A 25,257-nucleotide genomic window follows, 5' to 3' on the forward strand; every position below is an offset into this window, starting at 1 on the left:
TTTTATACCCTTAAAATCTGGAGGCGGTAGGGGAAGAAAAAAAAAATCTGGGTTCAATTTTGGTATCATTTCCAAATGTCGAAACCGGCCGTGACAAAAATACAAAAAAACTACTGTTGTTAAAGCTGGAGAGTGCATACAAAACTGTCAGTGAAGCATTTTAAGAGACACATTTGCACTTCCTGTCAAGCAGTCAAAACTATATATACATAAACATATATGGGTGAAGCATTACAGTAATGCACACTGGTGCACAGAACATGGATACTAACACCATGATATGTCATAGATTACCTTTTATCAACAGGGAATCTTCTTTGTTCAACATTTCAGGGATGAGCACCAGTATACATTTACAGGGAAACTTGTTAGAATGTCATAAACTAGGAGTGGTTTGTGGAATCTTAAACATCTTAAGAAGCAGATAGCACTACAGGGAGTTTGTTAAATATACCAGCAGCATCTACCTGTACAAATGAAAACTACACTTATTGCCAGAATTAAAAATGAAAGAATCCACCTTCTTACACAAAATAAATGTGTTTGTGCTGCAGACATATATTAAATGTTGGGAGATGCATTTCAGAAATATTTAAAATGCAGAGATTTCTGCATGTGATTAGTTGTGTTCTGCTTGTTGAACTCAGCACTTTTGTAGCAAATGATCACATTTTATTCTATTCTTCAGTGGTCTATATATACATTGGGAAGCTAAAACGTTTAGAGGAACCAGTGCATCTAACGCAGCTATTTAAAGGCCTTGTCAGTTCAAATTGTGCAAGTAAAAAAAAAAACAGCTTTGCAAAGCCTGTTCTTGTTACATTTTCAGTTAATGTATGAAGTTTTACTAGTCTCCCTGTGGTATTAAATAACAGACCACCGCCTTAGAAAATGCATATAAAAGCCCTCCCTCCCTCCTGGCCTTCTCACTGAGCAGGTTTGTTCCGTCAAACAGAAAACCAACCATGTCTGCCCGTTGGCTGCCTCCTCCCACAGAACCGCTTCCTGCATTAATATTCAGCCTCTCGGCCAATCAGCGATGCAGGGCGGGTGACATCATGGGCTAGGGAACAGTGAGCAGCCAGTGAAGCATCCAGCCTGCCGAACAAGCTTGCTTTTTTTTTTTAGGGTCAGGAACTGGTCTGACGAGAGAATGGCAATCCTGCCTTTAAACTGTCAGTAGGACTGTGCGGCTGACGATGAATCTAGCAGAGCTGCGGGCTCCACGGCGAACCACTGACCAAGAGAATGTGAAGACATATTTCAGGTAATTCCCTCTCTGTGTATGGCAATAAGGGATGTGGAGGGGAGGAGGGAGGAGAGGAGAGGAGAGGAGAGGAGAGGAGGGGGAGGCTGTGTATGTAGGGGTGCTTTGTAGCCTCTTTTTTTTTCACCTCCTCCTTCCTCCTTCCTTCATTCTGCCCTGCTTAGAAGGCAGCTGTTTCATCAGCAGTCTGTGTCCGTGAGGGCGAGATGGAAAATGGATGCATGCATCAGATGGGCTGGAGATGTATTTTGTGTGATCATATACCCCCCCCCCCCCCACCCCCCCTCCTCCTCTGCATCACATCATCTCTGTGTGCACTCCCTTGTGCCTCGCAAATAGCATCTCTATTGATGGGGAAGTGTTAGAATCAATGGTGGTGCTTGTGCAGGCCTTCGGTGTGTGTGTGTGTGTGTGTGTGTGTGTGTGTGTGTGTGTGTGTGTGTGTGTGTGTGTGTGTGTGTGTGTGTGTGTGTGTGTGTGTGTGTGTGCACGTCAGTCCTGGAGAAATGCAGCAGCTGCAGTGGCAACACTGGAACAAAAAGGAAGCGATGCTATTTTGGGTCTGTAGACCAGAGGCTAACGGATGGATCAGAGCTGTGTATGCTGTGGATTGGGGGGGGGGGGGGGTGATGGATGGTTAACATGCTGATGGATGCTCTTTTGTTATCTCTGCACTGCCTCACCTATGGCCTTACTAGGGAGGGTTTCATGAAGAAATGTCTTTTATTTTATTTATTTAAGTCATTCAGTGACCACACACGCACACAAGCAGAGATGTGCCGCTGTCTCCAGGTTTTAACATGGATGTGTGTGTGTGTGTGTGTGTGTGTGTGTGTGTAGCAGTTTCTTGGCGGCTGTAGTGACAGGGAGATATACAACATCTGGTCACCTGACTTCATTTGGGGAGCGGAGTGGGGGCTGGGGCCGGTCCTGTGAAAGCTGAGCTACATACTGCCTCGGATTCTTCCACAGCCATCGGCGGATGATGTGGAGGACGGAAGGAAGGGTCGGCCACGGTGGGGAATGTGTGTCTCCTCCGTCACTTCTGCTCATTTAGATCGGGGCTTCAGAGCTTATGTGGAGGGAGGATTCGTCTCTGAGTGGGGGGGGGGGGCGCAGTCATCCTCCAGGTTTGTGAGAAGCAGGGGCCTGATGGGAGACCTGTTGTCTGGGCTGTCGCGTGAAGGAGGGATGTAAGGGAGCCGTGTCAGTGATCGAGGGAGGCTGAGATGAGCGTAGAGGGGAATTGGGGGATGGGATGCTGAAGGTGCTGCTCCCCTTTGAACGTTGGCCTGTTATATTGATATAGATGTGATACGTGCCCTTCCACTCATCACTAATCTGTCCAGACACCATGACTACACTCGTTTCACTGCGTTCCCTCAAGAGTTTGTATTGTGTCCACTGCCATCTCTCTCTTTGAATGGAAATATCAAGTGTCTCTAATCACCAACATGATGGCCCCTCCTTTTGTCATTCTTTTTCAGTTCAAAAACATAATTTGAGGGTCTAAACTGTTGTTTCTTTGGGAATTTTGTCAGTGCATGACATATTTGAATAACACTTTACACAGCACTGGGCTGGGCAGGAGACACCAGGCCCACAGTGGTGATCTAATGCAGTGTCAGAGACAAGATATACGATTAAGAGTGTTTGGTATTTATACATCCCTGGTGTTCAAGTGATCCGTTGCTCTGGTGTCTCAGACACTGTGCCACACAAGCATTATATATTCATCACACCTTTATCTACACAGGTCTGTTACAGATAAAACGGACAGTTAATGGCCCTGTTTTGTGTACGTGGGTCTGGGTAGAGCTGCGCACCATCAGTTAAAGTATTCACAGAGGCCTTTGTCGCTGTGTAGGTTACAGGCACCTCATGAAAATGTTATGTGCATAAAGAATCTGCATGTGCGCTCTGTAATACTAAAAATAACAGTAGAACTGCTCCCTAAAGCAGAGTGTTTATAGTGTAAACAGGAATTGTGGAGGCAAAATGTAAGCTTATAGTGGCTCGGCTTTTCATGCAAATGTTTTCACAACTGACCCTTATTATCAACTTGCATAACTAGAACTACCATTTATTTGAAATTATTAGAAATGCAGCGATAACTGATATCAGACACGATACGGACTGAAATAGCTGGATCGGGTATCAGACACAATTGTTTCAATTAATAAACAATTCAGTACATTTATATTCATGTATTTATTGGTTACATTTAGTTTCACAAAGTTAAAAAAGTGATGTTTAAGTCAAGTATGTACATATTAAAGAATGATCCCAGTCACTTCTTCACAGTGAGAAATACAGCTTATTGATAAAAACACTGGCGTCGGATCGGAACTCGGAACCCTAATTTATTAATAATATAATACCTGTGAAACACCTAGAGTTAGAAATACATTTCAGCATTGAAAGCAGGGAAACATGGAGAGAAAAGCATGAACTAAATCCACACATGGATTGTTATTTACTGTATCCTTAAAAAGTATTTTTGTACTCCACTGTAATCAATGATGTCTTTTCCAGCTTGACAAAAGAAATAACATTTTACTTGAATAATTGTATTCTATCTTCATTTGTCCGGCAGGTATTTTGTGCTATGCTACGTACCAGGACCTCATTATCTCTTTGCTTACTTGGGTAAATGTACTTGATGTTTCCTTTTGTTATTTTCGTGTTTTTAATATTATCATCTGTCCAGCCCTGTGTGAACAAAATAAAAATATCTAACCTGCCACCACATACAAGCACAAAATGCCCCGCACCTTTATTTAACATGATCATAGACAGCACATCAGAACTTTTATTGGTGAACCATTTCACGTGTCTCTGTGGCTATTAGTGTGCAGTCCTGGGCTTCCCCTAGTTTTCCACTGGCCAGTGTAACCCAACACACACAGCTTCTCTTACCTCACCTCGGCTAACAAAAGCAGTCGACACACAACCTTCGTCTTGGCGTGTCGCCTGCTAGCCGGGCTGCCTGAAATACGATAGCGGGACGCACAACACATACAAGTGGGGCCTCCATCTGTTGAGGACTTATGTCTGGATGAGCTATGCTGCTATTGTTCAGTGCAGTTACCGTTTGGGACTCTTGTTGACAGTTTATGAGTGTGTAGTGGCCTCATGTGGGGTGTTTGTGTGCGTTTTTAAGGGCAGAGCCTCCACTAAAGCGTAGCAGTCGTCTTGTGGTAGGTGTGTCAGAGCTGCAGCCTGTGTGTTGTGGATTAGCATGTAGGATTGGAAGCCATCTGGCCATTTTGTCTTGGAAAGGGGAGGGGGGGGGGGGTAAGTGAGAGAGATGGATGGAGAGAGACAGAGGAAACACTCACACACTGACACATTGACACAGCTCCTTTCGTAATCTCCCTACTTGATGTCTGTTGCTACTTAAAATGAGGTTGTGTGTGTATGTGTGTGTGTGTCCCTCTGTGCACTTTGTGACACAGACAGTCCGTTTGTGACTTGTACCGTTTCCGACATATCAAACATACTGCAAATGTGGCCTCGAGATGGTCAGAGCGACGTCTTGGGAGGATTGGGGATCACTGGAAGTGAGAGGTGTTCAAGCCTTTTACAGTAAGATGATGCAATTGGGGGGGTGGGGGGGGGGGGTGAAGACGTTCCAGATGGAGGGAGACCGGAGAGAAGAAAAAGGGTGAAACGTTGCAGAGGAGGAAACGACTTCAGGGGGTTTAAGAGATTAACAAGTTTCACTGGGGTCAAGTTTGCCGAGAGTTGCAGAAGGGGTCTGAGAGAGAATGGAAAGACTGCGGAGGACTTAGATGGGGTTCAAAAAATAGACGATCAGAAGAATTTCTGCGATTGTTCTGAACACACATGTTGGCCCTCATTCTGTCTCGTATACGCTGCATCTCCTGAGATGTGTGGCAGCACGCTACCTCTCAGTCGAGTCGCTTGTTGGCACAAATGTTACTCCCGTGTTAGTGTTCGCCTCTGCAAAAATCATACCGCAGCTATATGCGTTTGTCTAGTTGTAGAGATGACACAACAGCTGGACCATATGATGAGCAGTGTAAAGTTGTGGAACATGATACAGAGCCGGAAGGTCTAGATATAGAGACACACACACACACACACACACACACACACACACACAGGAGGATATTACACCTAATCTCAAAACAACATGTTCACTGACCTCGCATACATGCACACGATACATAGAGTGACAGCATGCACATATACACTGTTTTCTCCTCCCATGTTCTCTTACAATGTGCATTTTAACCCTTTCAACGGGACTCAGAGCAGGTGCACCAACTGGCCTTGCAGGAGGGAATCCACTCCCCTCTCTGCCTCCAGCTGGCACTCAGACAGGCCCACCCATTCACACTAATGCAAAACACAACAACAACACACTTTTTGTAGCTCAAAGCGTGAAATAGAGCATTACCTATGCTTGGTGCTCACATGTATTTGTCAGGCACAAGCTTAATGTAACTGAAAATCATCTAGTACAGTTTGATTGAAGACGGACTAGTTACAGTGAAGGAGCAAAGAGTGTTTTTGATCACATGACACTAAACCTAGTAGGCTTTGGTTTTGATTGCTTGAATGCTTTTTCAAGTTCAAGGCGAGACGTGAAATTAAATTCTGCAGTATATCTGAAATTCATCGACGCTGACAGTGAGAAATTGTCAGTTTGAAGGACGGTCGAGTCTTGTTTCACATCTTGAAAACTGACATGTTGTATCGTTCTTTACTGTCACAGTATTCATTCCATTCACGTGTTCATGGTTTCAGCCATCAACATGGGGCATAACTAGGAGGTTTAGTTGGAATTTCAAAGTATTCAAGGTTTTGGGCATCCGCTGCGGCCTAGCGGTCCAAGACACGTGATTTATGACCGCGATGTCTTCTGTTTGATTATCCCGCTGTCACCTGTAAGTCTCCTCGACCAACTGTCAAATAAAAGACATAATGCCGTATATAACAAATGTCCAAGCTGTTGAGTTGCTGATGTAAAGCATCCATCTTGTGTCCTTACTGTGGACCTGAACGCATGCCAATTCATTCAAGTACAATGTCTGCAAAAATACTTTATATTTCTAGATGGACTTATGATTGAAAATAAAGCATTCTGTCAAGTGAGGAACCGGTCGTTCTGTCAGGGAGAATAGAGAAGCTACCATAAAAGGCACTAATATAATAAATTGTCTCCGTCAGGCAGGAAATGCCGATCAGAGAAAGCCAACAGTTACAGAAATGTGCTTTGAATATAATTCTGTCAGGAAGGAATAATCTCTCTAAACAGACAAGCAGTAGTGTAAATAAGGTAGCTACGTTTTTAATAGCTTTTGTCTACTTGACAGAATGAGCTACCATATTTTATTTTTTTTTACTTAATCTTTATTTAGCCAGGATAATCCTCAGTCCTGGCCAAGATGGCTGCCTCGAAAAAAACTACTGGCAGTCCGTCTTCATACAGACGTATCCCACCTGACAAAATAAACTTTAAAGCACTTTTATTCTACCGGTAACTCCTCCCAGCAGCTCCAACTGTCACAACACGACGCACAGCGGTTTTGTCAGCTGCACTGTTCAATAGTTTCATTTCATGCTTTTAATCTAATGTCGTTTATATTCGGCAAAAAGGGAAGTGTGCACACAGCTAATTAAATTACCCCAGGAAGCACGTACCAAAAGGATTGTTTTGATGTGTGTGAAAATGAGGAAACTAGCATGACTGGTAGTCTAACTGTGCACACACACGCGTGTTGGGGCTATAAGAGAGAGCAGCACAAGGGCGGTTTCACCCAAACTAAATTTTAAATGACAACAAGCTCACAAGCCTCTCCAGAGTTATGGAGAGGAAGAAGAAGAAGCCTGGAACCAGAGTCATGGTGGATTGAGGCTTGTGGTGAATAAATGGATCTCCTGTTTTTTTGTTTTTTTTTCTGCTTTGTTTTGAACACAAGTAATGTTAAGTAAGTCCGATGTGTGGTAATGTTTTGAGAGTAATTTGTGTGAGGTTTTTATCGTTGTGGTTTTTTTTCAATCTCTTTAGCTGATGTGGCTGGTGGCTAATAATAGATCAAGTTTACAGATTAGAGATGTTCATGCACTGAACTGATAGTTATCAGGTTCCCTTTTTAGTGAAAATAATCTTGGAAGGGTATACGTGTTTCTCTGGGGCTGTAATGTGGGAGGTCAGTGTGAAGGGACACAGATGAACTATCGCATCCATTTAGCTTTTGATATTGTGTGATCATGCTCTAGTTAGCATATTATGAACGGGTATAAGCCTTTTATCCCAACACGATTAAAAGATATTCATGTTCAACAGTTCCATGGCTGTCTCCCAAGGCACGTGCATCAGCTAAAAATAGAAGTTAGAAGAAGTTTGATTTTAGTTTTTGTGTTCAGTAATGAAAGACAAAGTTCAGTAATAGACAAACAATGAGAAAAACACTTTATGAAAAGGTGAAAACCATTGAATAAATAATGAAAATGTAATAAAGCTTTCATCAAGCATCATTAATGTGTTTTTGAGTTTATATGTGTTGTTACCCTGAATAAAGATGTTTGCTGCCGCTCAAAATTGCTGCAAAAAAAAAAAATCTTTCCACAATCAAACTTTCTCCATGAAATAAGAGAGAGCAACTGACAGTGAACTCAACGACATTCATGCTCAGTTGTCTCACCTGCCACCTGTTGGAAGCAGACTGGTGAGATTGCCGTGTCTCGTCCCTTTCGTGAACCAAACATTGGCAGCTGTATGCAAAGCAGAGTTTTGCAGCAGGGGGACCAAACCAGAGAGGCGGAGCCTCATCAGACAAAAGATGACATGTCAAACATTTTTATATCAATTGTGTGCATCAGTAGCCAGCTGTATATTTATGTTTTGGAGATTCCAGGTTCAATGTTTGTTGTGTGTGTGTCCCCAAGCTACTTCGTCGGACAACAAACAGGATGTATATTTATATCTTGGTGCTGGTAGATGTAGTTACCTTTAGAGGGGGTCAGGCCAGGGGTTTCTGGTCTTTATGCTAAGCTAATATTTACCATACAGTTATACGCGCGGTATCAATTTTCTCATCTAACTCTGTGCAAGACAGCAAATAGGCGTTTCGCTGAAATGTGAAACTACTCCTTTAACTACTGTAGTTGAACTTATCTTTCAGCCATAGTTCCGGCATGAAACTGCTCATAACAAGGTCTGTATTATATTCTCCAAAACTAGGCAACTTACACCCAAACAATCTAGATTGATACATAGCACTACAAGTGAGAGGGCAATTTGATTTTGGAGTGAACTGTCCCTTTAAAAACTCAAACTCTGGTACAAACCCATGTGAACACAAGGCCCAGAGACACTGGACTCAAAGTCCTGTAGAAGTGATGAATCTTCATGAGAAAGGTCTGTTTAATAACACATCTATGAGGCCCAGTCACATCACATTATGTTCTGAAGTAAAAAGCATTTTGCCGTATGTTACATTTTTCTATGAACTAAAAATAAACAAATAAAAGTGAGATTAGATGATTTCCTCGTTTGACCACATGACATTTTGATCTTGTGACCATAATTTCTACAGAATTGAACTACAACGCCAAACTCCTCCCCCCCTCAACCTTCCCTTCAAATTAAAGGGGGGGGGGGGGGGGGGGGGGGGGGGCGCATCTGCACTGTGACTGTTAAATTCTGACCTTGAAAGGCCGACCATGTGAGAGAGGAGCGTTTGTGCGTGTCGACATCTGTGTGTCGTCGGCCTCTGATGTCTGGATGAAGGGTCCGTGTTATGCGAAGGCTGGCAAGTGAACTGGTCTCGTCACTCTTTGCTCTTGCTAACAGGAGAACGGGCCAACTTTTCTGGACCGGAGGCCAGTGCAAGAACTGTAAGCACCAAGATGAAGGAGATAACAATGCTAAACTGCAGCTCTATCCTCCGTCCCTCCTTATCCTTTGAATGTCCTCTAGCTGTCCGTCCCATCCAAGTAATCAGCATCCTTCAAAAGAAGCCCAGCCGAAGCCGAAGCCAAGTCAAACAGAGAGCGTGTCCTAATCAGGGGCACGAAGAGCCGGGCTTATGGAGCCCTCCCCCACTGCGGGGCCATTACTGGGCCGCCATGGGCTCAAGATTAGAGCCTCTCCCCGTGTTAGCCATTCAAATTCTCCATTAATGTTTGAAAAGAGCAGAGAAAAATGTCTGCTCTTCATGGATGGATTCATATTTTATAGAAGAGAAATGTGAAAATATCCTCAGTAATATCTGAGTTCAGCCGGTGTGTCTGTGGTTGGCCTGTGCAATTTTTTTGGGGTGTTTTTTTTTTACTCGTGCATTCATAAGGTATACTGCTGTCAAAACGTCACATCCTACCCAAGCAAGCCAAGCAGCAGGAGGTGTGGTTGTAAATTTCGGAGACATTTGCATATTTTGGATCAGTGTGACAGCGATTGGTCTCTTGCTGATCTTTGCTTCCTTGTCTGCTGAAATACTAGTTGAGCCTCCGTTGATTCATGATGTTGAGAGACAAGCCTATGTGTGTTTCAGAAATAGGAGCTGCTTGTTTCAGGCACAGTGCACTCCCTGACTGCCTGTCAGTCTGCACAGTAAATAGGTCAGTGTTTTATGTGAGGGAAGAATCAAGTAATGTCTGGGCCTCCGTGAATCTGCCGTCTTCAGCCGTCTGACTGCTCCGCAGAGCTGCTGCAGGTGATTAGCCAAATAGTTAAGAGTTTGTGTCCCGTGTAAAATCATGTTGGTTATTCATGGTTTCCAGCTGCATTCTGCTGCCTGATATAGAAATGACCACAGTCAGACACTGAAACGTTTTTTTTTTTAGCTACATAATTCATCCACGCTGCTCTCCAATGGCAGTTGTGTCTGAAATTGTCATATTGATGAGCATGCGCTTCACTTTCACCTTTTTTTTATGCAAGTCGCACAGTATAGGATTCACCCAATAAACCTCAAGAAATTATCAATTTTTATATTTATATGGTTCAGAACCTCGTCATTATTTGATGTTGCTGCCATATTTTTTCCTCTCTCTGTATTTGCTGACTGGACAGTAACCTGATTGAGTAGATCCTAGTTGCTGTGTTTAGGTCTTGCCATGTGCTCGTTATTGAATCCACATCTGTGCAGGACTATATAACCGCTGTGTGACATACTGTAGCTGGCAAGAATATGTTCAAAAGATTATGTTAATGGATTAACAGGGGCATCAGTCACAGCTGCATTAGTCTGAACAGGCAAAAAACATTTATATGTAATTTTGCCTTGTAGCCAATATTCCCTACGGTCCTTTTAACTTTAAATTTGGGCTCATGTGTCGCATACCGTCTATCAGGCTTCCACATGTCTTCTTTATTGCCATGGTTCCTTCTTTTAGCTTTTTTTTTTGTGCTTTTTGTTGTGACAGCCATGTTGTCAGCAGCTCCCACGTTGCTCCCTGTCAGCATTGAGACGTTTCTTTGTAAAGGGCAGAGTGCAACTAGGTTTTGTTGTTAGTGACACGCCTAATCTCCAACCTGAGAGAACCTGTTTGCTGCCGTAGTCCGGACTCTCACCTGGCAGTCACCCAACGCGGTAGAAAACTGCCAGCAGAGTCACCGCCGCCACCAGCATCTCTCACGAGACTCTGGAAATACAGCAGGAAAATAATCCAAAAGCACTTTAAGGTCATAACGTGTTTCTCATTAGCTGTCTGCTTATTTAGAAATAGTGTGTGCCTGCCCCCCCCGCCCCCCGCCAAGATGAATCAACATGTGATTTTATTAGTGTTGTCAATCTGTCAGGAGTGAGTCACCTTCTCATGAACCCGTCCAGGGTCATGGGTACAATTGATGCAATCACTTGTTCGGTGTATAACACGCGCCCAGCATTTGTTGCGTGTATGGGCTGCTATGCACCAAGTGATTTTCTGCAGATATCCAGTTGAAATGATGTCAATGCGGTTTCTGTGTTACATTCTCTTGCCAAGTGAAACTAGATTGTTATTCTCATCACACTGCCAGCAGAGGGGAACAAAAAAAGAAAAAAAACACTGTCCAGTTTATTAGGAAACATGAAGATAGTCAGTAGTCTTTTATCTCAGACCAATGTTTGATCGTTTCTGCATAAGTATTGGCAGATATTTTGTAGTCTAGTCTTTATGAATAAAACAATCAGTTCAATTACACCTTAATGTTATTTGAGGGAAGAATACGAGATGAGAAACTGTTCTGCTCTTATGCAGATAAAATGTATTTAAACTTGTAGTTATCCAGTAGCTAATAAATAAATGTTCTAGGTTAAATGTCCTGACATTTTATCAGCTCAACTTCCATCAAGTCTGGACTTAAAATTACATTTCCAACAATTATTAGTAATAAAAATTCTGGTTGTCCTGTCCAAACAGGAAACGACACATTTCTGACAAATGTGTTTCAAAAGAAAATGAGCATCTTATGCAATAACGTTGTTACTGTAGACTGATTAAATCATGGCTTCTTACAATCAATATTACATTTTTCCACTCATCTCATTTCTTCATTCATGCGTCTGGGAAGTTAGGGTGTAACCATCCGGATTGTGTCTTGAGCAGGAAGATGCTTACATAAAACTGTGAAGGCACATATGTGGTGTGTCACAGGCAGTGAGCCCTGTGCGAGAGCCGGGGAGGGGCCTTTGTTTGCTTATGTAGGTCTCTACTAAGGGGGCGGCCTGGATGGCCGGCTTTCTGGGACGGTCGCGCTGCACATCACATGATGGGCTTGGCCTCGGGGTGAGGCAGTGAAGGGAGTTCAAGATGGTAGTGGGATGGGTAGATGGAAGAGGAGTGATGGGAGCCTTTACTTTCAGAATCAACTCCTGGTGACTGTTTTCACAGCTGAAGAGACTCACTGGACATCAGACCCTAAACAGCCTCCATTCAAATAGAAAATCTAAATAATATCCAAGTCTGCAGTACAAAAGTATCAGACGTGTTAGCAGAGAATCTTTCAGACCTGCAGCCGGTGTTGCTGGAACAGGATTCCTCATGTTACAATGCTAAAATAGGCCAAAGCTCTAAAAATACAATACATCGAAACTGTAACAGAGTCTTCTGGAAGCGTTTCATGTGACTGAATGAAGCCAACACGTCTTGAAATGGCTTTGTCACATTCTTATTACCCCAGTTCTGCTGCTTCACAAACCAGAGACAATAAATACTGCAACTGCTACTGTATATCACTTCCCCTACTAGCCCACATATTAGTACTCAGTGTACAAAACTAATTAATGTCAGACTTTCATGAAGAAGAAGACTTTTGATTCACATGTAAAAAGAATTATGCTGAAAGAATAACTGTCCTCAATTTTGCTAATGGTGTAAAGAAAAGCCACTGGTCCCAGCTTTCCTAACATGAATTAAGCTGCTTTTCTTTTGCAGAATTTTATTGTTTGTCATGGTTGGTAAGATGCCAAGATGTGGACCCAAATGCAGACAGTAGAGGAGGCAGCCGAATGATTTCAGTGATTTGTTAAAGAAAAAGCTTACGGAGTCCAAATGAAGCAGTAGGTCCGACAGGCAGGTAACAGGAAAATCCAGGAAGTCAACTCACTGGGAAAAATTTACACAAAAATGGGGGTCAGGAAGCAAAGAAGAAAGGAACTCCCATATGTAGCTAATGACTGGTGAAGTGAGAACAGGTGAGCAGGAGGTGAGCCGACTGCAGGACTAATGAGACACAGGTGAAACTAATCAGGGCGGGGCAGACAATCAAAGCTGGCGGGGAAACACTCAAAGGCAGGAAGTGAAGTGAAACGAGAGGATGGTGACAAAATAAAACAAGAAGCAGTACACATGAAAGATACGAAGAAGTGAAACAAAAAAAAAAAACATAAAAAGGGCAGATTATAACAGGACTATGTACAAAAACAATCTTTTATGCTCCGATTCTGATGTTTCGCACTATTTTCTGCCATTTTTTATAGAATATGCATCCAACCAAAGAAAGATGATTGCGTGTACTCTCCATTGCCATAAAGCAAAAAGCGCCATTACTGACACACACACACACACACACACACATACACACACACACACACACACACACACCTACACACACACACACACACACACACACACACACTCACTGACACACACACATAGAAAAAAACATGTGTTTGTTAATAGGCTGTATATATTATTAATATATAACAATCGTAATGTTGTGTTAATGTGTTAATATTCATAATAATATTTGTGTGTACTTTTTTATTTTGCTGCTTTGGCAATATTGTTTTTCTGAAACTTTCATGCCAATAAAGCCACATTGAAATGAATTGATATTGACAAAAACATTTAGTCCCTCGATGTGGTCTTTCTTTACACTTGCTATGCAAGAAGGACTACTAGTCAAAATTCAAGGTTGTGATGACTCATGTTTGGTCCATCTATACCCAGATTTGTTTTAATACTGACCTCCTCCTTCTCTCTCTCTCTCAGGACATTGTGAGTGCTGCTAAAGATGTCTGATAGTGTTGATATTGAAGAGAAACCACCAGCCCCCCCCTTGAGAATGAACAGTAGTTCCCGAGACTCTTCATCACTGAATCACGCCTCTAAACCGCTTCCAATGGCTCCCGACGAGAAAAACAAGAAAGTCCGCCTGCGCTCCATCTTCCCCGGGGGAGACAAGAGTGAGTATCCCCCCCCCCCCCCCAACACGTCACCCCCATGTATTTTACCTGTGTGTGTAGAAATACTAGAAATCAGCCTGTGATCATTTCATGTTCGTCTCCTGTAGCAAACAAGAAGAAGGAGAAGGAACGTCCTGAGATATCCCTACCTTCAGACTTTGAACACACCATTCATGTCGGCTTTGATGCCATAACAGGAGAATTCACAGTGAGTATCTATTTCACCTGATAATCAGGCGTATAAACACTGATGTGCTGCTAAAATCATCCTCCCTTCTGAAAGCAGAGTTCCAGGCAAGCGTTCCTATACTCACAATTCTCTGAGGAGACAGAGTCAACTAAATTATATCTTTTCCTTCACATAAAGTTTGTAATACAAGTGACCTGAATGACAATCACTATACCTCACTGTGCCTCATTATACCTCCCCTATCAGGCTAAACCTGCACCGGAATCCTGATTCTTTTAGCTGCAGTTTCTCTTGGCAGTAGACATTTTATTCTTACACAAGCCAATATATATAATTCCATGACACAGTATTTGATTTTGCTTTTCTTTTCTCAGTTTAATGCCCTTTACACTGAATTTCACAATTTATTTCACTTATTCATATAGAAGGTCTGGAATTGTTTTTTCTTTTTCTTTTTGGTGATTCTCAAAGTGAGGTCCGTAGTTCATAGATTACATTTTAATCTAACACATCTTTAACTCTTATAATATTTTTTAATACATGTCTAATATATTTATAAAATAGGCTTTGTCAAATTATTCAGAGAAACATACATGAGGGGGTCCTTGGCTGAAAAACAATTGGGAACATCTACTTTATACCAAACCCCAACAATAATATATTTGGGCTATTACACTTAGACACTAAATTCATCTGCTTGTTATGATCTAGTGAGCAGTTCATTATAATAGCCCCAAAAATAAAGCTTATAAAGCTGTTAATGTTCAGCTTTTGTTTCCACAGAGATGTTTATTCAGCGCTCATTATATTGTATCGCGTATATTCTACTATGGTTCCTTGAATTTTGTTCATCCTACAGACTGGAGGGGGAAGTTGTTGTAATGTATTGCATTATATTGTACAAGTGTTCATGATATTGTTTTGCACACAACTTCTTTATGGTAATCATTTATCCTGGAGGTGATCCTCTGTTACATAAACTGATGTTACTGTTAATTTACTTGCTGTTAATTCTTTTAATTTTGCAATTGAAAACATGCCCGTTAGCGGTAAAATGGAACCGTAACATGTAAAACATGAATCTGAAATGGTTTCACAATACCAGGACTAGTTTACTACTGAAAGGAATAATTATTTTGAGATAAAATAACTGATGAGCAATCTAAGACTTAAAAGCACTTTAACAGTCATGAATACTGCACGTGTTCTGGTCTATTTGACTTCCTGATGTCCAGCACTCAGTCCATGACATCAGTAACAAGTAGCTCCTTGTTCATTTGATAAGCTGGGAGCTTATGACACACACACAGACCCTCATTATGTTTTAAACCAAATCACTTTGATTTCACTCCTGACATGTTTTTTTTTTGGGGGGGAAGGATACTGTTGATTTGCTCCTTGATCCGCCTCAAAGAATCATCTTTTTTTCTGCTTCCATAGAACAGTTAGACTATTTCTTTCAACAGTTGCTTCAAGTGTAATAATATCCACAAGTTTACAAAGATGGAATGAAAGAAACCGATTGTTGACCTACATGCAGCTCCTGTAAAAGTTGTACAGTCCATTAAAACATGCAAAACAAATGTGGAAATGCCTTAAAAAAAGATTAGTTTGACATTTTGGTTAATACACTTTTTTAGAGTTAGATGAGAAGCTCCGCACTACTCTCATATATGTCAATTAAATATGAAGCTACAGCCATCAGCCAGTTAGCTTAGCTTAGCATTAAAACCAGTAGCAGTGGGAAACAACTAGCTTGGCTCTATCTAGTTAAGTTAAAAAGATTTAAACATCTCTGAAGCTCACTAATAAACATGTTGAATCTTGTTTGTTTGACCTGAAATGTGAAAACAACATGTAATGGTTAGGCTCGCTGTTTCCCACTGCTCTTCAAAACGTTATGCTAAGCTAAAGAAGAGAGCGAATTAGCTTATTTCTGAAAATGTCGAACCATTGCTTTACGGTTCATTTGGTATATGGCTATTAGATAGTAACTCCAAGGACACTGAGAATTATAGTAAAGAAGAAGTACAAAAGCAAATTCTTCTCTCCAAATACGAAATCAATGCATTTCAGAAAATGTAGAAGATTTTCTTCACCAAGTTGATGTTCAAATGACATTCTTTATAAAGATTATTAAGGGTTAAATAGCGGTAGGTTTGGGGATATGTTGGGTTGATTGACAGCTGTAGTGATCGCTTGTCTGCAGTATTTACGCTCCTAAAAGTCTGTGTGTGAAGCTCTACTTCTACAACGGTTTCTGGCTGTGATTGAAGGAGTATTAACAAACCAACACGTTTTCCTTGAACAAGACAAAGCTTGAACATTAGAGCTCTGTCTCTTTGTGCAGGGTATACCGGAGCAATGGGCCCGGCTCCTACAGACCTCGAACATCACCAAGCTGGAGCAGAAGAAGAACCCGCAGGCCGTGTTGGACGTCTTGAAGTTCTACGACTCCAAAGAGACCGTCAACAACCAGAAGTACATGAGCTTCACCTCGGGAGGTAAGCAACACCAGAACACTGACTGAATAAAATAACATCCACCAATGTAACAAAAAACATTTCATATTTATTCTTATGTGTAATACAAAAGATTTTAACAATGTTCCTTTCTGTTTCAGACAAGTCGGCACATGGGTACATAGCAGCAAATACTCTGGTGAGTTCTTTTAATATCTAAACTTACTTTGGCTAGTGGTGGTTAAACCTAAATTATGCATTATTAATAATATAGAAAGCCCCATATATTAAGCATCTAACAAAAAGTATGTCAGTTACTACCACCTGCTATTTAAGGCTGAATTTAAAATGAATCATGGTAATAAAACATAACTCTTTTTGTAGCGGTTGCTCCTCTGTCTGCCTTATTAGGTTTTTTTATTGCTGCACTGCAGATATTGACTGACTCACTAGACTGGTTATTATAATAAAATAATACAAGTACAAATCAACCCAACGTCTGGCGTTCAGCCATAAGCAATCTCTACCACATTTCATTGGAAAATCTCCCACCTCAAAGATATGTTTCCTCATGATTTATCTACATCTTAAAATGTAATAAAACAAAACAGGTAAGTTGCAACATTATGGCTTTATTTAATTGCCTTGGACCTCAGTGCAATTATGCCTCTCCCACTACACCACAGTGAATCTTCCTCACTTTACTCTACTGTGCAGCCCGTTTATTACGCTCACTTCTGCCTCTAATGGGTGAAATGTGTGTGCTCCCCTCTCGAGGCTTACTGTCCTCACTGTGCGGCCTAATGCCCTGAATTTCTCATACATGCCAATCAGTCTGCAGCTCCTGCGTGGAAACGCTGACGGCTGTGAGAGCCACCGCTGCTCATTGTTTACTCTTCCAATCTACTCAACCAGATTTTGAAATACCGATAGACAAGCTTCACTGAAAAGCTCAACTGCATCTAGAAGGACTCCCGCTGTGGTGACCTCATTCCAGGCTTTGACCAGAGTAATCTATGCTTTGAATGCCTCGGCCTGCACACGCTCAGCCGGGTGAAGAAGTGGAAAACCAAGTCTGTTCAGTGGGATTCGCTGCCCGAGGCAAACTACAATGGGATCCCTTAATGCAGGGCTGTTGCCTGAGAGAGCTCTTTGCCAGTGAAGGGAAGGCGGGTGTGGCAGCGAGTCTAAAAGGTTGTGCGAGCCCAGTGAAGGTGTTTGAGAGCATCCCAGCCTTTGGACTGTCGCAGAGGTCCTCGGCCTGCAGAGGTGACTCAGCTGTTGGCTACGGTGCTGCAGACTTCACCATTGGTTTGGTCCTTCACTGTCTCAGGCAAGCAGAACTATGGGAGAGGTGTTAATATTTCATCTGTAGACCAACTTTCTCCTTAGAGAGAGGAACAGTAACCCAGCATGGGCTCCCTGATGCTCCCTGTCAGATTCTTTTGAACAGCAATAACTAACCTGCAATGCAGGTAAATATTTGAGAGCTGGTGTGTTGTTTTCCTCAAGCAACCTGCCTCTCTTCTTATTGCCTGCTGCAGTCCAGGTCTACCCTGCAGTTTCTTCTCTTGTCATTAGGGATTAAAGAAGAAAAATTACTTCTTTTAGTCAGATGGAGAAAAAAAAGACTCATATTGTAAGACTTAACTTCATTCTGTTTGAAGCAGTCGTTCATGCTGTAGGTCGATCAAGTGCCTCACCTTGACCTTAGCTCAGCGTGTATTTATAACTGTGCATAATGCAGCGAGAGGGGACACTGTGTTGCATTATAATTCAAGCTTTGGTCAGACCAAGTTGTTTATAACTTTCAGATTCTAGGATCTTGGTACGACTTCACTTCCTGAGCCTGGCGGGTTAAATATTGCTCTCAGTGTCCACCTCTACCAGACAATAGATTCACCAAAGAACACTTTTCATATTAAACAGAAATGAAAATGAAACGTAAGAGACATTGGCAGTGTTTCAGGGTTCATTTTATTACCTCTTTCATTGCTGCAGTCAGTTTAGTCATATCTTTCATTTCACATTAGTTCTGCTACAAACCAGGAAGTACTGAGTGCCAGACCACAGGACCGAGCATTGAATCGTCTGTTTATCAGAGAGTGTGTTACCCTCACATTGTATTTGCCATTTCATCTCTTGTGTATTGTCGACGTTGCTGTTCAACTTCACAAAAACCCTCAGGATCCAGCATTGTTGGTACATGGAGGCCACGGTTTTCCTCTTATAATTCCTCCCAGACACCTTGCAGTTCAGACAATCCGTGGCATCCTGCCTGTATAAGCAGCTGAATAATAATATGTATCTGTAACAACGTAACAATGCTGGAAGTGTTTATATGCTGTAGCAGCTCAGCATGATTTGTCTCATCAAACTACTGTCAGTTCAGTCAGGTCTAACAGCCGCATGACTCTGTCATTGTTCGTCCTAAGACAGTCATTGTTCTTCATCAGTTCAATCCCCACATAGACAGTTAATCGGAACTTCGTGACGTCAGCGTACAGAACAGAAGTGGAAGATATAGCGATCAAATAAAAGCTGATTTAAACGTTTTACACAGGAAATCTGAAAAATATGTTCTAGGCTTGCCTATAGGACGGTCCTCAGGTGGCATTATTTGTCTCCATCATGTCCCCTCATGCTGGGGATCAGGAGGACGATTTACGGACCTGATGTCCCTCAGGAGCGTACCCCTGCCCCCTGCCCCCCCCTCTCTCCCCTGCCCTCTTAAACGTTGTTTGGGTTTGTTTTGAGTAAATCCATTTTCAACCTTCACATTCAGAACCGACTGCTGTCATCTGGGCCTCCTGTCAGCCTTAGAACCTGCAGCGCATTATTTGACAAGGTAACTCCTCCATATTACTTTCCACATAATGTATCTCTGCATTGGCTTTGAAGCTCAATTTGATCTCCTAATTTTGACTATTCCAACTGCAAAACGCACAGAAATATATGATTTCAGACGCATCATGACTCTCTGTACTGAAATATCATTGGGGGGGTATATTACTTTTTGATGTTACTGATGTGTTTGTTATCTTCCACAAGAGCACCTCTTATCTTTTTTCAAATAGGCCGTCTCTGAAATGGCAGCGCAGGGACGCATGCCACAAAGGGTTGTGATGACTGTCAAACTGCATGTATGAGCTCACATTCTTTACAATCGCCAATAATATGCCTTCATCACCATTGTAGACATTACCGCATGGCTCTGTGAGAAAAAAAAACTAAAAGAAATAACCCACATGGCACTGCTTACAGTTAGACACTCATTGCTGCACTGCAGTCTTGGCCCAGCTCTCCTTGGAGCGGGTCAGAGGCCCAGTGTGTCTGAACGAAGGACTGGGACTTTCCTTCAGCCAAACCCTTTCCCTTTAATCACCAGAACTAAGCCGCACTGCTTCATTTATGCATGACGAGACTGGAAATGGATGAAATGTTTCCACTCCATAAGAGGAAGATGATCCAAGGCTAGCAGAGGTTTTTTTCTTTTTTGGATGGGGGGAATAAAGGCTGAGCATTAGGCATAATAAATATGCCTGAGGCTTATTAATCCGACTTGTTAAAAGGTATCAAGAGGATGTCTACGGTTCATCACCATATGGCACATTACTGCAATGTGGCAGCATGTCTTCTCCTCCAGCACAGTGAAATACAGCAGTTTGATACTTACATAAAGTAAATGCATTATCACACCTGACTCGCCCACTTGTAAACGTAATAACCGTGAGATAAACTGCACTGGATGGCACCTCACTCTTTTAATGCCTGTCTCTTTAGCTCTCGCTGGACTCATAACACTTCCCTGCACTATTAACACAATTGCTCCCAACAATTTAACCCCAATCATATTTTTTTTTTTTTTTACACAAACTGTCAGATGTATCTCTACAGATTAACTGTATTTTGTTTATGTTATTATGTTGTGCAATTTATGTCACCACTGTGGAATAAATTGTTGATTCGATGTGAATCTGTGATATGGTTGATACAATCTAAAAGTGAATTCACCATCACACACAGCTCGTATGTTCTTTTTGAAACTCAACTGGCCAAAACTCAAACTCTGTTCGTGGTTGGTTTGGGGTTTGCAGGTTGTTTACTGTGGTAAAGTTTACATGTATTTATAATACATAAATGCGAAGGTCTGCACATACTCTTTTTCATTCCACGCTCCTTCATGGCACATGCATCCAGACTCACTTCCATCTCTACCCTCCAGGGTGCCAAAACATCGTCGTCAGAGCCCCCGATCGCTCCACCTGTGTCAGAAGAGGAGGATGAGGAAGAAGAAGAAGAGGAGGAGGAGGAGGAAGAAGAGGACGATGAGGACGAGCTGCCCCCGGTTATCGCGCCTCGGCCCGAGCACACCAAATCTGTGAGTTTGTAATACGCCGCTGGGCGATGGGTGAAAATCCAAAATCCCCTCTGCTTGTCTTTGACTCCTTTCTCCTCGCAGATCTACACGCGCTCTGTCTTGGAGCCGAAGCCTCCCACCCCCGTGAAAGAAGTGTTGACTCCACCGGAGTCGCAGGTCCAGCCGGATAACACGTCCAACACAATGTATCGCCACACTGACCGTCAGAGGAAGAAGTCCAAAATGACGGATGAGGAGATTCTGGAGAGACTCAGTACGTGCCTCAGACACTTTTCATGAGCCACAAAAACAGTTAGTTCAGATGTTCAAATGGATTGTCTGTGAAAAGTATCTCCGTAAATGATTGTAAAAGCCTTCTTCACACTGCCAGGAACTGTTTTGGTGTAGAAATCCTAAATCTCTTGAATTTTTAAACTAAAAACAATCAAATATAAAGATGTGGAGTTTAAAAAGGAAATCGTAGTCATCCACAATTTGTAGAAATCTACACATGTCCAAAAACAATACTGAGGACACGACTTGAGTGCTCAATAATTCACTGTGTAGTGATTCAGACAGGCTGGATATTTGGATTCCAGTGGCTGTTTTCCACATATTATTTTAAAGTGCACAGATTCTGTGTATTTAGAAGAAATGTGCAAAAGAACAGGGAGCACTACTGTAATCAAATTTGGACAAAGAAGTACTTTTTGTCCTTGGCTGTGGTTTTCTCTAGACCGCTCCTCTCTCTGCGATATGATTTAAGCCCAAACTACCAGCATGCACCGTGAAGTAGGGATGCATGCACCGCACTACAAGGCACGGTACGTCTGCACTAGAAGGGTCGGAAACGTTTTACGCTGATGTTATTGTTGTGTATTTGTGTGAAAGCCTCCATGAATGTGTGCGCCCACACAAGCTCAATCATTATATATCTGCTTTCTCTCTGACTCAGGGAGCATTGTGAGCGTGGGGGATCCCAAAAAGAAGTACACACGCTTCGAGAAAATAGGACAAGGGTAAGTTCATCCACGATCACAAACTAGTCGACACGGTTACTCAAACAGAGCAATTTGGGGAGCAGTCAGTCTCGCCGGGAGAGATGGAGCAGTAGTGACCGCTTTAGTGAGACGGAGGCAGAGGGAGGGTTGGGCTGAAGGACTGGGAGAGAAATAAGCAGAGAGGAAATGAGAAGTGTATCCTGAAATGGCCAAGGGCCAGATAAGCTCATTTCTCTCTCTCTCTCTCTCTCTCGCCTTGTCTTTCTCACAATCTGCAGACAAAAGCTGTGTGGTTGTTATCTGCTCTGACATGCTCTTTATTTCCATATTTGATCAGGAAGCTCCTAACTTAGACAGTAGATAACTGTCTATTTCCTCTGTGCAGGGCTATCTTTGACTTTTTAATACCAGGAACTACGCGCTTTTATTCATAAACTAGCTTCTGACAGTACACAGGTGTAGCTGACGGCCAGAGAAAGTGGAAAGACCAGAAAACTAAACTCACAGTGGAAGGTTGCTAGTATCGGGAAGTATACTTCCAAATAAGGACAGAATGGCTGCATACCATTCCTATTGGAAACCATAAACTTCTTATAGATCTTTGTGCTCATCGCTGGTACATACAGTTTATTAATGAAGACAAATAGGACTCTTTGTTGAGGTATATGCTATAAGTCTCTTGAATCTTTTTTAATTCTCATTTATTATAATGTATCATGATTGTAATTAATAATGTGATTTTGATCTTGTTTCACCAGAGCCTCCGGCACTGTGTACACTGCCATCGACATAGCAACTGGCCAAGAGGTGAGTTGATTATACAACTACAGTGTGTAAAAAGTACACATTGTATGTTATTTATTTTTTACTTCCCAAGCCATTGAGGTTTTCCTTTGAGCTGAGCCACACGTTCCTCCTCGTCTGTTTTCTCAGGTGGCCATCAAGCAAATGAACCTGCAGCAGCAGCCCAAGAAAGAGCTGATCATCAATGAGATCCTGGTGATGAGGGAAAACAAAAACTCCAACATAGTGAACTACCTGGACAGGTCAGTTTTCACACACAGGGTCATGTACCACACACAGTGAATACAAGCCTGAGGTCACGGCCTATTTAGGGTGATTTTGCCTCAGAATAGATCACATTCTCCCAGAGTCCAGGTGACGTCTTCAGATTGCTTGCAGTCCAAAACCTAAATCTATTAATTTATTGTTATATAATATATATTAGAGAAAAGCAGCAAATCATACAAACCCATATTGACTCCTAAAAAGACATTAACAGGTATAATACACAGTTATTAGTGCTTTATTTAAAGACAGTTACATGTATTTGATGTTCATTTGCCAATAGCAACTGGTTTGTGGTCAGAACTTAAGGTCAGTGACTGTTGTTATCATTAATGACATTGAAGGATCCTCTGAGCCTTCTTCCTAGATCCTCGTTCTTCTTCTTCCTCTTTCTTTTTGCGTTTTAATGGTGGTCAGCATTCAGCATTTGGTACATGACTGCCACCTACTGTTTTAAAAGAATTTGACCACACAATCACTCATTTTCTATCAAATGTTTAAGCATCTGCTCCACTCGGCTCGGATTTCATTACATTAGTCTTTCAGATGTTGTTCACAGCTGGCAGTAACATGCTTGAGCACCTACTGTGGGTTGTAATTGACTCTGCATCATGAGATGTAAGTTGTAGAGATGCTGCTTTGTGCTCTTCTTCTTGGGAACTTTGGTTCTCATTTTATCCTCTTGATTCGTCAAAGCAACTACTGAACGTAAAACCCCATTATGAAATGCATGTCACGCTAAAACTGTAATTTTCCTCCTGGCTTGTTTTAGTTACTTAGTTGGAGATGAGCTGTGGGTGGTGATGGAGTATTTGGCCGGTGGCTCGCTGACAGATGTAGTGACGGAGACCTGCATGGACGAGGGCCAGATCGCTGCAGTCTGCAGAGAGGTAAGAAGCCAAGTTTAGACATCAGCAATGTCCCTGAATACCTCTGTGGCCATGAAGAGCTGACCCGGACATTTAGGTGGGCACATGCAAACATTTCAACAAAAATGAGATCTAAAGCTTCTTTTCTTTCTCTTTCTCTTCAGTGTCTTCAAGCCCTGGACTTCCTACACTCCAACCAGGTCATCCATAGAGATATAAAAAGTGACAACATCCTCTTGGGTATGGACGGATCCGTCAAGCTCAGTAAGTCTACATATATTTGTTCTTACATACAGTTTATCTGGCTTTAGTGTGGTAGAATTAAAGTTAAAAAAGCACCATTTCTGAGAGAGAAGTGTTTGAGATTTATCTTTTAAGGGAGATGGCACTGTGATAAATGAAAGACTACTTAAATTAAACATGGGGTAAGTTGACAGTAAAACTGTATATTTAATGTGATAAAGCAAAATGCAAACACAAATACTGTAACACTCACCACTGCATCTCTCTCCCGCCGTCTCCCTCTGCAGCCGACTTTGGCTTCTGTGCCCAGATCACTCCAGAGCAGAACAAGCGCAGCACGATGGTGGGAACGCCCTACTGGATGGCGCCCGAGGTGGTGACTCGCAAGGCTTATGGCCCAAAAGTGGATATCTGGTCTCTGGGGATCATGGCAATAGAGATGGTGGAGGGAGAACCGCCCTACCTGAATGAGAATCCACTAAGGGTAAGACACAAAATTGGCCCCCTAGTGGTCATACAGGATGGAGATTACATATTCAGATATTTTGTTTTCCTATGTTACCCTCATTTGATGGTCTGTTTGACCTCTTCCATCTCTCCAGGCGCTGTACCTGATAGCTACCAACGGGACTCCAGAGCTGCAGAACCCAGAGAGGCTGTCATCTGTGTTCAGAGACTTCCTCAACCGCTGTCTGGAGATGGATGTGGACCGCAGAGGCTCTGCCAAGGAGCTGCTCCAGGTACAACCAAGACTAGAACCTCATTAAACGTACAAGCATGTGCATACACTTTCATGTCCTGCAGATGTCAGCAAATCACACTAAAAGTCAACTATTTATAATAATAAATGTGCACGTGTCACTCTTTGGCTCCATAGCTACATTTTTTTTAAATATATAATCTCTGTCCTCTTGCAGCATTCCTTCCTCAAGCTGGCGAAGCCTCTATCCAGCCTGACGCCTCTGATTGTAGCTGCGAAGGAAGCCATAAAGAACAGCAGTCGCTAGTGTGTGCCCTCTGTCCCCACCCGAGGCTGGAGCCCTGCCTGTGATGTGTGCGTTCGTGGGGGGGGGGCAGGGGCTTGGGTGTTTGGCTGGTGGGTGACGTGACAGTGGCAGCACAAGGAGTGTGGGGGGGGGAGGGAGGGGAT

The 25,257-nt window shown here is 42.4% G+C and overlaps 1 protein-coding gene across 2 annotated transcripts; it reads left to right on the forward strand.

The window, feature by feature from the left end:
• Positions 1 to 1,133: 1,133 nt before the first annotated feature.
• On the forward strand, positions 1,134 to 25,160 carry LOC306705338 (serine/threonine-protein kinase PAK 3). 2 transcript variants are annotated; one of them, XM_079172065.1, is made up of 16 exons: positions 1,134 to 1,267; positions 13,721 to 13,914; positions 14,022 to 14,122; positions 16,455 to 16,608; positions 16,728 to 16,765; positions 19,352 to 19,414; positions 20,792 to 20,947; positions 21,029 to 21,200; positions 21,882 to 21,945; positions 22,686 to 22,734; positions 22,861 to 22,973; positions 23,768 to 23,885; positions 24,029 to 24,128; positions 24,395 to 24,591; positions 24,710 to 24,847; positions 25,025 to 25,160. In XM_079172065.1, exons 2-16 carry the CDS (start codon positions 13,743 to 13,745, stop codon positions 25,112 to 25,114), a joined length of 1,725 nt encoding a protein of 574 aa, XP_079028191.1. In that variant the 5' UTR covers positions 1,134 to 1,267; positions 13,721 to 13,742; the 3' UTR covers positions 25,115 to 25,160. The 2 variants fall into 2 exon arrangements, with proteins under 2 accessions (XP_079028191.1, XP_079028192.1); XM_079172066.1 differs by lacking the exon at positions 19,352 to 19,414.
• The last annotated feature ends 97 nt before the right edge of the window (positions 25,161 to 25,257 follow it).

The sequence above is a fragment of the Pholis gunnellus genome (assembly GCF_910591455.1).
Source record: "Pholis gunnellus genome assembly, chromosome: 13".
Lineage (NCBI taxonomy): Eukaryota > Metazoa > Chordata > Actinopteri > Perciformes > Pholidae > Pholis > Pholis gunnellus.